Source organism: Muntiacus reevesi, chromosome 11, assembly GCF_963930625.1.
Source record: "Muntiacus reevesi chromosome 11, mMunRee1.1, whole genome shotgun sequence".
In the NCBI taxonomy this organism is placed as follows: domain Eukaryota; kingdom Metazoa; phylum Chordata; class Mammalia; order Artiodactyla; family Cervidae; genus Muntiacus; species Muntiacus reevesi.
The window spans coordinates 27830956-27845910 of NC_089259.1; the positions used below are offsets into that span (position 1 = coordinate 27830956).

The 14955-nt window shown below is 43.9% G+C and overlaps 1 protein-coding gene across 2 annotated transcripts in view; it reads right to left on the reverse strand.

Moving 5' to 3' along the window:
* Positions 1-14955, reverse strand: part of B3GLCT (beta 3-glucosyltransferase) — a 110485-nt gene that overhangs the window by 29497 nt on the left and 66033 nt on the right. For both annotated transcript variants that reach the window (XM_065902150.1, XM_065902151.1), the window contains 3 exons: positions 13080-13143; positions 5933-6052; positions 3945-4014 (listed from right to left, as the gene is read on the reverse strand). In XM_065902150.1, coding sequence (XP_065758222.1) covers positions 3945-4014; positions 5933-6052; positions 13080-13143 — 254 coding nt within the window. The remainder of the gene's footprint in view (positions 1-3944; positions 4015-5932; positions 6053-13079; positions 13144-14955) is intronic.

The window sequence follows — 14955 nt, forward strand, 5'->3', positions numbered from 1 at the left end:
TGTGATATGGAACTAAAGGCGGAGCAAATGGCATTTTAACCTCTCTACTTAGAGGGAGACAGCAGGAGGGGGAACACCTCACAACCAGCTGACAAACAGAAACGGGGGCTGCCACGACATATGTGGGACCCACACAGGAAGCCCGTGGCTGAAGGACACACAGAAAACCTTTAACATTTTGTTGACAGCGCACATCACATGAGGAAAAACACATAACCCAAGAGGAAGTAATGAAACTGCTTTATTAACTCCAGAGAGCTTTTCCTTGCTTAAACCTAACCTCACATGCTATGGTTCATTGCTTTATATAATACCTCCAAAGTTTCTTTAAAACCCTACCAACCACTTGCATCTCAGCAAACCATGCTTGTTTGATGCTGTCGACATGTACTGCTTTCTTAAGCCAAGAGACAGAGTATATTTTTGCTAACTATGTCCTAAGATGCTTTAATTCATCTAAATCAGAATCAAGACACAAGTAGTTATGTAAAGGTCTGCTTTACTGTTAGGCAAAAAAAAAAGTGTAAGATGTAAAATAATTTTTTCTAATTATGAAGTGTGGCTGTATTATCAATTCTTCCAAAAGAGTATGAAAAATGAGTTCAGTGTGTACGTTCCCTCACCTTGACCACAGCCTTGGCCGGACTGTTCTACCCCTCACATCCTCACCCCTGGAGGAGCCAGGACTGGGGCGTGATGAGTGTCCGCACCAGTCAGAACCCAGGGCATACACAGTGAAGTCCAGGGAAGTCACTGACAGTGCAGTCGGCTCTCAACTGCTCAGAGACAAGCACAGCCCTGACTGTGTTTATTTCTTGCTTCACTGTTGTCTGGTTCCTGGAACTTCAAGTATTTCTACCAGAGTGAGTACAGAAAGAAAAACAGAGCCCCCGAGTCCGTGCGTTCTGCTTGAACGGAACACAGTAATATGCGAGGACGGGGGCCATCTGACCCCCCAGCTCCACGAGTGTTTCAGCTCATCTGTGGACTTGAAGTCCTGGCCGTCTTCACTGCTATTGAAAGTAAAAAGCCTCCTGTCACTGCTTCCAGCCAAGTCAGATCTGACCTTGAGCACAGCAGAGAAGCAACCCAGCTATCAAATACTATTTATCAAGCGTTATGTTCCAAACACATCCAAAAAATTTCTCAGGTGGCACAGTGGTAAAGAATCCACCTGCCAATGCAGATGTGGATTCAATCCCTTGGTCAGGAAAGGTCCCCTGGAGGAGGAAATGGGCACCCACTCCAGTATTCTTGCCTGGGAAACCCCATGGGGTCCACAGGGTCGCAAAGAGTCAGACACGACCGTGACTGAGCGCGTGTGCGCGCGCGCGCACACACACACACACACACACACACACACACACACAGCTGACAGTACAGCTCTGCTGTGGCAGAAAGAACTGGGCATTTGGAGCCAGAAGACCTGAGCGCCCGCTCCCCAGCTCACTCTGCATGAAGTTGGGCCAGTGCGTCGTCCCGTGGTCATCTTTCTTTCTCTGCGATATCAAGTGAACAACCATAATTACCACATCACAGGGAACTGTCAGCATGAAATCAGATGACAGAACACAGGTGAAAGGGACTTCCCTAGTGGTCCAGTGGCTAAGAGTGCACCTGCTAATGCAGGAGACATGAGTTCGATCCCTGGTCCGGGAAGATTCCACATGTGGGGCAGCTAAGCCCATGCACCACAACTACTGAAGCCAGTGCTCTGGAGCCCACGTGCTGCAACCAGAGCCCACGCCCTAGAGCCTGTGCCCCCAAGTACTGCAGTGAGAAGCCTCTGCACCTAGAGAGCAGCCCCCGATCGCTGCAGCTAGAGAAGCCCGCACCCGGAGACGAAGACCTGGCACAGTCAAATATAAATAAATAAACTGCTACTTTAAAAAAGAATGTGAAAAACACCAGAAAATGTGTTAAAAAAAAAAAAAAAAAGGATTAGCAGTTAGAAGCAGTTACTGTGGCACTGTCGGCTGAAACTAATACAATTACTGGGTAATTCTCTTGACCAACTGGTGGCAGGACTAGGTTTCCAAAAGGGGGGTCAGAGCCCCCTGGTCTGGGAGACTTCACGTCCATCAGGTAACATGGACATCAGAGTCCCTAAAATCCAGCCACCTTATACTATCTTTCCAAACAAACAGGTCCAAGTTTAAAGACAGCCTGCCACAGCAACTCCACTATGAAGTTCTCAAGATATCTTTTAGATCTCAGGCTTCAATGACCCCAAACCCAATTAACAGCAGTAAATCAGTACATCTGGTTTGGGGAGGTTTGGTCTTTATGCTCCTAACAGACTTGGAAGATTTTATAATTTTTATAAAACCTTTGTCTCAAAATTGAAACATAAAAGCATTTGATAAATATCTGAAAGGATTATCATAACCTTATGCAAAATAAGCAAGCAGTAAACTAGATTATTCAGAATGACCATATTAAAATTAGCTAACTCTTTTTTTCATTTCTGTAGAATATGAAAACTACAACAGAGACCATCCCTAATTTTACCACTTTACTGCCAACTTGAAAAATGTGTTTCAAAAGAGAATATACCACCATCCCCATTCCTAACACTGATATATACTCCAAGGGCAGCTTCAAGATCAAATAAATCAATTTGAGCACTTCTGCTTGCTGTTTAAAAAAAAAAAGAAAAGCAGCCTAGTTCAGTTCTCTTGACACTTTTTTAATGAAAGGTATTTATCAAAAATCGTCCCTCCAGATTATGTAAAAAACAAAAGGATATTAAACCTAGGTTAAATTTATAAGAAGTGAAATTTTTAAGTTCTATATTGATTTTTAATAGTATTTTAGGACTTCTTGTATAATGAATGCATATATTTATTTAGACTGATTTTAATAGGACTTAGAATTTATTGTGACTATTTTAGGTAACCATGAAGGTTTATAGCAAACTTACTTTTAAGATAGTGTTGACTATAACCAGACCTGAATTGATGTCAGTGTTTTAAACAATGCCATAATTCCAAATTATAATATTCTTTTATCTGTAAAATATGTTCCTCTTTAAAGCATCATTTGTAAATATCATATTATCACATAAATTATATAAATGAACTCCCCACTTAGCTCCAATCCCACAAAAATGACAGCTGGTTTAGAAATCTCTCCTCTATAAATATCACACTCTTGGTAAAACTGAGAGTCTTTTCATGGAAAAAAAATAAAATATGTGCTAAAATTAGAAAATGCAAAAGACTGTCTAATCCTCAATTTGAGAAAAGTGCTGTTTGAAGTAAGGTGAAGAAAACAGATAAATTATGTATCTATATTTAAGATAGGCTATTTAAAAAACAGTATCACCATAATGCAGAATTCTGTAATGGCATCAAAAAATTAAATAGAAACATCTATGCACAGGATTTCCTTAAGAAGGAGCCATGGCTTGTAAGACAAACATTTTTTTACTTTTCTCTGTATATTTACACATGAGCAAATACACATCCTTACTTAAAAGTTCTGATGTGTGAGTGTGAAATGAATATAAAAAGAAGGAACAGTGTGAGAAAGACATTCTTTTTGACATTCTGTTACCTTGAGAAATCCCCTCTCATTCTTCACAGCTCGGAGTCCACACTTGGACATAACAGGACACTCTTTTGCAAAATGGATTATTATCCACTTACAGTCTCCAAGATTGCCACAGCTGAGCATTTCCATTTCCAATTTAAAACACTGCTCTAATCACTCCTTAGAAGGGCCATGGCCTCTCATGTTGCAACACAAAATTGTCTTTTCTAATTGATCTTGGTGACTGAAGTGCTATGAGGAGGAAGACTGATTATATAAGTGCTTGCACTTCCAATAATATATCTGTCATTATCCCCTTCTTGAGTTGAGCTCATATCTGATTTGTCCATTTTTTTTAAAGGCAGTGTGGATTTTTAAAGTTCAATAAAAATGAATAATCCAAAACGTACTTCTATCACCATGAAACTTCTTGCATGTTTTCACTGCAACAAAAATATCCTCCTTCTTCACTGGATTTCCCTTAAAAAAAAAAAAAAAATGCATAACGTGAGTCGATATATCTTAACAGCACACCCATTTTCCCTTTAAAAAAAAAAAAAAAATGCATAACGTGAGTCGATGTATCTTAACAGCACACCCAAATTAGTTGTCACATGCTCTCGAGTTCAAATTCACCAATGTCAAGGACATCAAGCTTGTTTCCAGAATCAAGTTTCAGGGGATGACTGTATCTCCGAGGAGCACAAATGCTTTGCTCAGCCAGAGAGGTGGGGTGGGGTGGTCATCCTTGATAGCTCAGTTAGTAAAAAATCCACCTGTAATGCAGGAGACCCTGGTTGGATTCCTGAGTTGGGAAGATTCACAGGAGAAGGAATAGGTTACCCACTCCAGCATTCTTGGGCTTCCCTGGTGGCTCAGCTGGTAAAGAATCTGCCTGCAATGCGGGAGATCTGGGTTTAATCCCTGGGTTGGGAAGATCCCCTGGAGAAGGGAAAGGCCACCCACTCCACTATTCTGGCCTGGAGAATTCCATGGACCGTGTAGTCCACGGGGTCGCAAAGAGTCAGACATGACTTGAGCGACTTTCACTCACTCATAGCCAGATGGAGACCAGAATCCCAGCCGTGCCATCCTCCCTGCATCACCTGGACGAATGTCCTCTAAATTCCAGCTTATTCAGGAAATTGGGATGATAACCACCAGCACAGCTGCTTTTATTACGACTATTTATTACGAATATCACAGGTGCCCAGTAAGTGTTGGTTACCTTCCCTTTCTTTTTTCTAGCTGGTGAAAATTGTTTTAAAAGGGAGAGAGAAGTAGAAGGATGTTTTAGTGACTCCCTTTAGGGAGCCTTGCCTCACTTTGATGTTTACAGTATTTTTATGACCTTTAATGGTCCACGCAAGTCTAGGCAACAGAAGTGCTCCGTCCTCTGCCAAAGGCAGGATTACGTCAAACATCTGGGGGGTTCCTGGAGCCCTGCACTGGCTCCAGCCCAGGCTGGTCACTCAAGTGAAGGGGTCACAGAGGCGCTTGTGGACAATCCACCTGCTAGGCTGTGGGTGCTGCACAGAGCGGGCCAGGGCAGGGGCTGACCCCCTTTATCACCATCTCAGGGCTTTAGGGACATTCAGTCCTGATTCTGCATCATCTGGGGCTGGTTTACAGTGACATGCAACTGCAGTTTCATCATGCCACTCAAGGCACTAGGAGGTCAACCCTTCCAGATTTTCCAGAACATTAAAGAAACAAGCAAGCACAATGACAATGTTCCCTCTCAAGTACTATGCCAACAGTACAGATTCTCTCCCACTGTGTGTGTGTGTGTGTGTGTGTGTGTGTGTGTGTGAATATACATACTCCTCTTTGAAAATTCAACCCAGACTTCTGTGTCAGTGACTTGGAAATAAGGGAGAACATGTGAGGCAGTGAACCTGCTTTTCCTTATGAGGAAGGACTGCTAACCTCCCAGCTGAGTCTGTGGTCTTCAGGTTCATCCTGGGGACTGGACTGAGGGTCCACCATGAGCAGATGCATTCTGAAAGTTGTGGACAGTCTCAGGTGAGGTCAGAGTGGGGTCACTGGCTGAGAGGTGGGCTTCAGGAGAGGGCTTAGGAACAACTGGAAATGTCTGACATTGCCTTTCTAGGAAACAGACCAGGAATTGCAGCAGCTCTGTGCTATTCCTTCAACCAAAGAACTGACTCGGGGGCCATGCCTCTGCAGCTCCGGGGTGCTCGCTTCTCATGTGTGCAACAGGGGAACAGTGGTGCTCACCTTACGGGGTTATCATCCCCAGAAACGTGACATACAGTTCTCACGGGGCAGGTGGCAGGTGTCGGTGTTTGTTCAGTGTGTGAACTGCTAGGGAAACATCGCGCACGGCATGTATATTTCCCTTCGACACACAGGAAGCTGTCCTTCTGTTACTCACACAGAGCGGCAGGGAAGACTGGAACGAGGTGGCGCAGGAGGAGCCCACCCTGTCTGTACAGAACTCGGGCACGGGCGTGAGCGGGAGTCCGTCCCCTCCGTCCCAGATGTAGAGCGCGATCTGTCACACGGGAAACCGGCGTGAATGAGAGCCAACAACCACCATCCACGGAGGTGCGCCGTGCCCCCAGGGAAAGTTACACCTCCCCTCCTCTGAGAACATCACACTGAACCACATCTACATGGCAGCGTTCCGCAGGCTTCCCAATAGGTGGCGCTAGTGGTGCAGAACCTGCCTGCCAAGGCGAGAGACATGAGACACGGGTTTGATCCCTGGGTCAGGAAGATCCCCTGGAGGCGGGCATGGCAACCCACTCCAGCATTCTTGCCTGGAGGATCCCAGGGACAGGGAAGCCTGGCTGGGCTACAGTCCATGGGGTCGCAAAGAGTCAGACATGACTGAAGTGACTTAGCACGCACCAAGACAATAATTCCATGTGGAGCAATCAAATCTTTTATTAACCATAAACAGTTAATTAAGAATCAATATCCGGGGGGGACTTCCCTGGTGGTCCAGTGGTTAAGAATCCATCTGCCAATGCAGGGGACGGGAGTTCAATCCCTGGTCCAGGAAGACCGCACGTGCCACAAGGCAACTAAGCCCAGACACCCCAAGTGCCGAGTCAGTGCGCTGCAACTAAGCCCGCAGGCACGGGCGTGTGCTCTGCAACAGGAGAAGCCCGGCTGCAGAGAGCAGAGAAAAGCCGCTGAGCAGCAACAGAGACTCTGGGCGCCAATAAACTAATTCTTTTAAAACAGAATCAATATTCCGACCTCCAAAACATTTCAAAACTGTCATAAGCAATTCCAGGGAAGCTATTTTAAGGATTCTAAAGCATCACAGAGACAGATAAAACGTAAGATCATCGTGACTCTGGTTTCCTGCAGGATGGTAATTACACACCCTGAATAACCAACGGGCTGAAACTATCTAAAAATACTGCATAAAATATCTTTAAAAGCTTTTTAATGTACTGCTAAACTGGCACAAAACGTGGCGCTTACAAAGACAAAAATGGAAAGTGAGAACCTGGGAGAGAAGGTCCCTGAGGGTCGTTTTCCCTCGCAGCTATCAGCTGGGTTCTGGGCATGCTGAGGTTCTGATATGTGTTAAAGAGAATAAAGCCTGTGACCCATCCAAGTGGGGGTGTCTAACAGCAAACCCCCACATGAAGCTGGGACTTTGGCACTAGATAGGGAAAACTCATCTCCAGCTATCCTGAGATTTTGTAACCAAGAGCCAGGCCTCCCTAATCTGTCACCTACATAGTCCAAAAATACCTTAAACAGAGTGGCCCTGAGTCAGTATGAATCTCTAGCAAGTAGGCAAAAGCTAATGCAAAGCCTTACTGAGGAGCCCACAACCTTAACAGGACTTGCGGACTGTCACAGGTGAAGTTCCCAGGAGCAAGAGCACTCAGAAAAATCAAAGTAGAACAAGGACAGGAGATGAAGAGCAAGAGCCAGCGGACACAGCTTAATCAGGCCCACCCAGAAGAATCCAGGGACTGGAATGATCAAGCACACAGATTAGAAAACTACTGTTTCAGATATTTTTATAAAGAAAAGCTTTAAAACATGAGCAAAATTTCTGAAAGATTACACAGGAAAGCAAATTTGAAAAAAGAAATATCTAGAATGCCAAGACATGAAAAATATAGTGAAAATGAACATTTTAATGGTAAGGACAAGCAGCCTATCATAGACACAGCTGAATAAAAACTAGGGAACTAAAAGATGAAGCCCCCCAAATTATCTGAACTGTAGCTCAGCAAGAAACAGAGATGGGGAACATGAAAGAGAAGCGCAAACCTCTAGCATATGTCTAAAGTTCCAGAAAGAGTAACAGAGGGGAGGAGAAAACAGTTGAAAAGACAATGGCTGAGAATTTTTTTTAATTGCTTAACAATTCTATTATAGAAAGGCCCAAGGAATGCTAAGTAAGATGAGAAAAAAAATAGTCTGCGTCTAGACACTGGTGTTGCTGTTTAGTCACTCATCATGTCCAACTCTGCAACTGCAGCACTTCAGGCTTCCCCATCCTCCATTATCTCCCAGAGCTTGCTCAGACTCACGTCCATCGAGTTGGTGATACCATCCAACCATCTCATCCTCTGTCATCACCTTCTCCTCCTGCCTTCTATTTTTCCCAGGGGTCTTTTCCAATGAGTAGGCTCTTTGCATCAGGTGGCCAAAGTATTGGAGCTTCAGTTTCAGCATCAGTCCTTCCAATGAATATTCAGGGTTGATTTCCTTTAGGATTGACTGATTTGATCTTGCAGTCCAAGGGACTCTCAAGAGTCTTCTCCAACACCACAGTTCAAGAGCATCATTTCTTCAGCGCTCAGCCCTCATTATGGTCCAACTCTCACATCTATACATGATTACCGGAAAAACCATAGCTTTGACTGGATGGACCTTTGTTGGCAAAGTAATGTCTCTGCTTTTTAATATGCCGTCTAGGTTTTTCGTAGCTTTTCCTCCAAGCAGCGAGTGTTTTTTAATTTCATGGCTGCAGTCACCATCTGCAGTGATTTTGGAGCCCAAGAAAATAAAGTATAGGGTGTATGTGTGTGCATGTGTGTGTGTATATGTTAATTGTTCGGTCATGTCTGACTCTTTGTGACTCCATAGACTGCAGCCCGCCAGGCTCTTCTGTCCATGGAATTCTCCAGACAAGACTACTGCAGTGGGTATCCATTCCCTTCTCCAGGGGACCTTTCAGACCCAGGGATCGAACCTGGGTCTCCTACACTGCAGGCAGATTCTTTACCATCTGAGTCACCAGGGAAGCCCTCTATACATACATACACACACACACACACACACCCCATAGTGAAACTGCTCCTTGGAAGAAAAGCTATGACAAACCTAGACAGTATTAAAAAGCAGAGACATTACTTTGCCAACAAAGGTCTGTCCAGTCAAAGCTATGGTTTTTCCAGTAGTCATGTATGGATGTGACAGTTAGACCATAAGGAAGGCTGAGGACCAAAGAATTAATGCTTTCAAACTCTGATGCTGGAGAAGACTCCTGAGAGTCCCCTGGACAGCAAGAAGATTAAATCAGTCAATCCAAAAGGAAAGTAACCCTGAATATTCATTGGGAGGACTGTTGTTAAAGCTGGAGCTCCAATATTTAGGCCACCTGATGTGAAGAGCTGACTCACTGGCAAAGACCCTGATGCTAAGAAAGACTGAGGGCAGGAGGAGAAGCGGGTGACAGAGAATGAAGTGTTTGGATGGCATCACTGACTCAACAGACATGAGTGTGCGTGAACTCTGGGAGACAGGGAAGAGCGGCATGCTGCAGTCCATGGTGTCGCAAAGAGCCAGAGACGACTGAGTGACTCAGCAAGTGAAGACAGCAGAACACCAAAGACAGAGGACAATCCTAAAGCAGCCAGAGAAACAGCAGGTTGGCTACAGTCAGCTGAGAGTGATGGCTCGTCACCCAGCACAACAGCAGTAACAGAAGAAAGGGCACGGGGAGCCACGCTGCTGTGATGAGACGAAAGGCCTCACAACCTGGACTTGGACACACAGCAATCATGCCTCAAGAACAAAGCTGAAATAAATTGTCTTTAAAGGAAAACCTGAGAATTTGCCACCTCAGTGAAAAGGAAATTCTGAACGACACACTTCAGGAAGAATAAAAATGATCTCCATTAGCAGGGTCCAGAAGCAAAACAAGATAGTGAGGACATACAGGGTTTAAGTTAATGCAAATGGTAACCGCATAAAGTAAGGGCAACATCTGAGTTGCAGAGTTAAAAGGAATGACAGAACAAAGCTGCTGGACAAAAGAGCATCAGATTGAGAGAGGGATATATGCTCAGGTCCTTAAATGTTCAGGATATTGACTAATTAGCCATGGTTAGGTAAGCATCACCCATTCAATGGACACGAACTTGAGCAAACTCTGGGAAACAGTGGATGACAGAGTCTGGCCTGTTGCAGTCCATGGGGTGGCAAAGAGTCAGACAAGACTTAATGACTAAGCAACAACAAGGTTAAGCATGCATGTTAAAATGTTTAAAATAACCATTAAGAAACAGACACGGAGACTGAACTTCCAAAAGGGTTAGGGTTAGAAAAAGAAAAACGGGAGGGGGAACAAAGGTGCAAAGTAGGAAACATGGGTTCGGTCCCTGGTCGGGAAGATCCCCTGGAGAAGAGAATGGCAACCCACTGCAGTATTCTTGCCTGCAAAATCCAATGGATAGAGGAGCCTGGTGGGCTACAGTCCACAGGGTCACAAAAGAGTCAGTCACGACTAAGCGACCGACAACAACAAATCCTGAAAAATGTAAATGTAAATTTGCTACGTGGTTTGCAGATAAAGGTTGTCAAACTGGGAGAAAAAGATAAGCATATCCTCTTCAAGAGAAACACATCAAAAGATGAGGACATGAAAGTACTGAAAGAGAAAAGATGAAAAACAATTATGAGGCAAACACCAGAAGAAAGCTAGTATAGAAGTGTTCCTATTAACAAGGTAAACACTGAGGCAACAAGCATTACTAGAGATAAAGATAATTTACCAAGAGAACATGACAATTCTAAACCCGTACGCTTCTTACTGACATAGCCCCAGACTATAAATAGCAAGAGTTGGCAGTTCCACAAAGAGACACTGTCACCACTCATAGGGAAGATTCTCATATCCCTCCCTTAGTAAATGACATATCAAGCAGACAAAACAAAAAAAAAGGAGGAACGGAGAGAGGGAGGAAATATGTGAAAAGCACAGAAGATTAACTGATTTATCTATTTCTTCTTTAGCAGATATAAATGAAAGTGTTAGTCATTTAGTCATGTCTGACTCTTTGCGACCCCATGGACTCTAGCCCGCCAGGCTCCTCTGTCCGTGGGATTCTCCAGGCAAGAATACTGGAGTAGGCAGCCATGCCCTCCTCCAGGGAATCTTCCTGAACCAGGGATCAAACCCAGGTCTCCTGCATTGCAGGTGGATTCTTTACCATCTGAGTCACCAGGAAAGCCCCAAGAGATATGAAGAGAATAATGTACCCTCCAGTCAGAGCACATATATCCTTTTCTCCATTTGTGAAAACTGAACATGAACCTGGTCTTAGAGTTAAGCCTAAAAATATTTCAAATGACTGTTATACAGACCAGTCATGCTAAGCTGGAAATCAATAACAAAACACAAGAACAACACACAAGTACACTGAGTCACAATGAAAAACATATTTTTTAAAGTGAGTCCCAGTCACAAAACAATCTAAAAGCTCTGCTGTTCAGAAACTCTTACAGATGATCACCATGACATGTGTAAAAGATGTTCACAGAAGCAGTGACTGTAATAGCAAAAAGCCAGGAGTGACCCAGAGGCCCACGACCAGGAGGCTGGGCAAATGCACCATGGTATAGTCCTGAGACAGACCTTATAAAAAGTGATGATAAATTCATTAAAGCTGCACATACCAACACAGATGAGTTTCAAATCAAATTATAATCATATTCATGGTACAGTTCTGTTTATATGAAGCCCAGAAGGATGTGAAACTACATAGTATATATTCAGAGATACATTCATACATTATAAAATAATAAGAGAAGGGGGAGAGGGAGAGAATTCAAGAAAGCTATTTACTCTGGTGAGAACAAAGTGGGGTCTTGGGGAGATACATCCAGGCAACCAGTCAAGTTCTCTCTCTTAAACACAGATATTTTGACTGATGTTTATACCTTTCAGGTATGTTAAGAGCTTTTTTTCTGTTTTTTTTTTTTTGTATGTTATTCAATGTTCCATAAGCTCCCAAACCTGGGAATCTATACCTGAGCTGATTATCCATTAAAAATATCTAGACAGACCCTGGCTTTCAACTAGTCATTCCCTCCCTCTCATGGAAAAGAATGATTTCTGACATGTATTTTCATAATTTAAAAACACCCCTCAAATGAAAATCCTTCGAGTGCCCTTTCTGCTCCTGGCAGGCGGCCAGTGCTGCTGGACTGAGCTACGTGTCATGATTGACCCCAATGTCCTAAGACTCAGAAGTCTCTGGAGGGAAAGGAGGGTTGGCCATCAGATGTACCCACGAATGAGCTGCACAGAGAGACCTTCCTAACTGATGATCAGAGACTACTGGATTCACGATGGCACACCTGCCACCTGCCTCCGGATGCTTAGCGACCAGTGTCCACTAAATGCCAGGGGGCCAGATGGCTCCATCCTGCTGCAGAGCGCCAGCGCAGAGACGCAAAGGAGGCATGCGAGCAATTGAAGCACCAGATTAGACCAGAGACGCGATGGAGGCATGCGAGCAACCGAAGCACCAGATTAGACCAGAGAGGCGACGGAGGCATGCGAGCAACCGAAGCACCAAATTACACCAGAGACGCGACAGAGGCATGCTAGCAACCGAAGTACCAGATTAGACCAGAGGTATTTTAATGACATTTTGGCAAGTTTTTTAAACATTCACCTCTGGATTCCCTGGTGGCTCAGGCAGTAAAGAACCCACCTGCAATGCAGGAGACCCAGGTTTGATCCCTAGATTAGGAAGATGCTTCTCCAGGGGAGAAGGCAACCACGCTGCCCACCGCCTGCCGCCCCCCCCCCCCCCCCCAGTATTCTTGAAAATCCCATGGACAGAGGAGCCTGGTGGGCTATAGTCCATGGGGTGGCAAAGAGTCAGACACAACTGTGCGACTAACACTTTCACTTTAGTAATATAGAATTCTACTATTTTCTGTTAACCAACCATAATATAATGGTATTAAGCAAATAATATTATATAATCACAAAAGTAAAAGATGTTTATAAGTTTTCACAATGAATAGCCAGACAAAAAATAATTACAATTAAAAGCCATAATGGAAATATGATTAACCTAACACTATAAAATAATTGCCTACAACTTGGGAGGTTAAGTAGAGTGATGTGGTAAGTGGAAGTGCAAACATGCAGGTGTTTTCATCTGCCAGCCTTTGTCTTTTGGTTGGTGCATTAAACCTGTTTATGTTTAAGGTAATTATCGATGTATATGACCTTATTACCATTTAAAAAGACACAGATTCTTGATTACGAAGACTTTTAACCAAACAAGTTCACGACCCACCTCATGTTTTAAATCTATCGTGAAGTCAGACTTCAGGGATTCACTCTTTAATCTCTTTGTAAGCCTAGAAAATAAGAGACAGTGTGAGGTTTTTTAAAAACCAAAATAGGCATCAAACAAGAGTAATACATTCTTGAGACTTTCTAATATTTGAAAGCAAAAATAGAAATTTTAAGGTAAAAGTTAAGACTTTCATTTCCTTAAGGCAAAGGACTATGAGAACAGAATTATTTGTGCACCAGGAAATGAAGGGAAACCTTGTTGCAAACACAGGTTTCACTATTTCAACACCTGGAAAATACCATAAAACACAATACGACATAATAAATGTCTTTCAAAAAGCCATAAACTGTGTTAACTCTTGATAATCCTTGACTGAATAACAGAAAGGAACAGAAAAGAAGCTTGCATGACAAGGAAACACAGGTTGCTACGTTTCGGTCTCCTATTTTATTTTTTTTTTTCAGTCTCCTATGTTTAATGACCCTGATGAACTACAGTTTGTGGAGTTTTCAGGGGGAGAGAGCAGATGGTTTCAGGAAAGAATAACAGTTTCAAGTTATTTTCTTGCTTTAAAAAATCATTAATGGCTCTTTTCAACACAGAAAAACCCCAAACCCCACCAGGCTCTAGAATCCCTGGCTCCTCAGCACCCTCCTGCCAGCCCCAGAGCACACCCCTGGCCTAGTTCACCCTGACCCAACCTTCGCCTGGCAGCCTTTTCTTTAAGACCAAATTCAAGGGCTTCCAGACTAAACAGAAGCTTCCTTTGCCCCCAGAGTGGGAAGCACAGCCCATTCACCCATCACACACAGCAGCCCCACAACACCCTCTATACTTCTCCTGCTGTGTGCCCCCAACACTGCCCACTGCCCCCCAAAACCAGTGCTCAGTGAGCAGCCTGGATGGGTGAGAGCAAATACCAATATATTCCTTGATACCAAGCTGAGTGAGAGAGAATTGCACACTTACCAAGACCACTCAGATGCCACATGGTTCTATGCTTGTTACAGGACTAGAGGTAGGGTCCCTCATTGCAATTATAAACCTCCTAATAAATATTCCCTGGTGGCTCAGATGGGAAAGAATCTGCCTGTAACACAGGAGACCCGGGTTCGATCCCTGGTTCGGAAAGATCCCCTGGAGGAGGGAATGGTTACCCACTTCAGCATGCTTGCCTGGAGAATCCTATGGACAGAGGAGCCTGGCGGGCTGCAGTCCATGGAGTCGCAAAGAGTTGGACATGACTAAGTGACTAACACTTTCACTTAATAAATATTTTTAACTGCAAAGAAATCACAGTTTTTTTAAAAAGAAAAGTAGTAACAAATTTCCAAAGTCCTTACTGAGTTTTCAGCCTGGCTGAAGCACAAATATTTCTTTTTTTAAAAAAATTTATTTTAACTGGAGGATAGTTACAATACTATATCATATATCAACATGAATTGGCCACAGGCATACCCGTGTCCCCTCAGTCCTGAACCCCCCACCTCCCTCCTCACCCCATCCCTCCAGGCTGTCACAGAGCACAGGCTTTAGACGCCATGTCACAGAGATGGAGGAGGAGGCCACAGGTTGTAATTTACGTTTAGTTATAAAGCACTGGTTTCACAGCTGATACGAATGTGGCTTGACGGCCGACAGCCCTAAAAATGCCCGAAAGAATCTTTGTCACATTCCTGCTGGGTATCTGCCCACGGACCCATGAGCAGGAGTGGGTGAGGATGTTACATAAAGAGACTGCATTCTCAGTGCATTCCTGATATATATTAAGAGGGAAAAACCTGCCCTGGCACGGAATCTTGCCCAGCTCAAATTCTGCTTGGCTGGAGCCAGTTTTTATAAATAAACTCTTTCAAGTTAACTTCGGAATTTG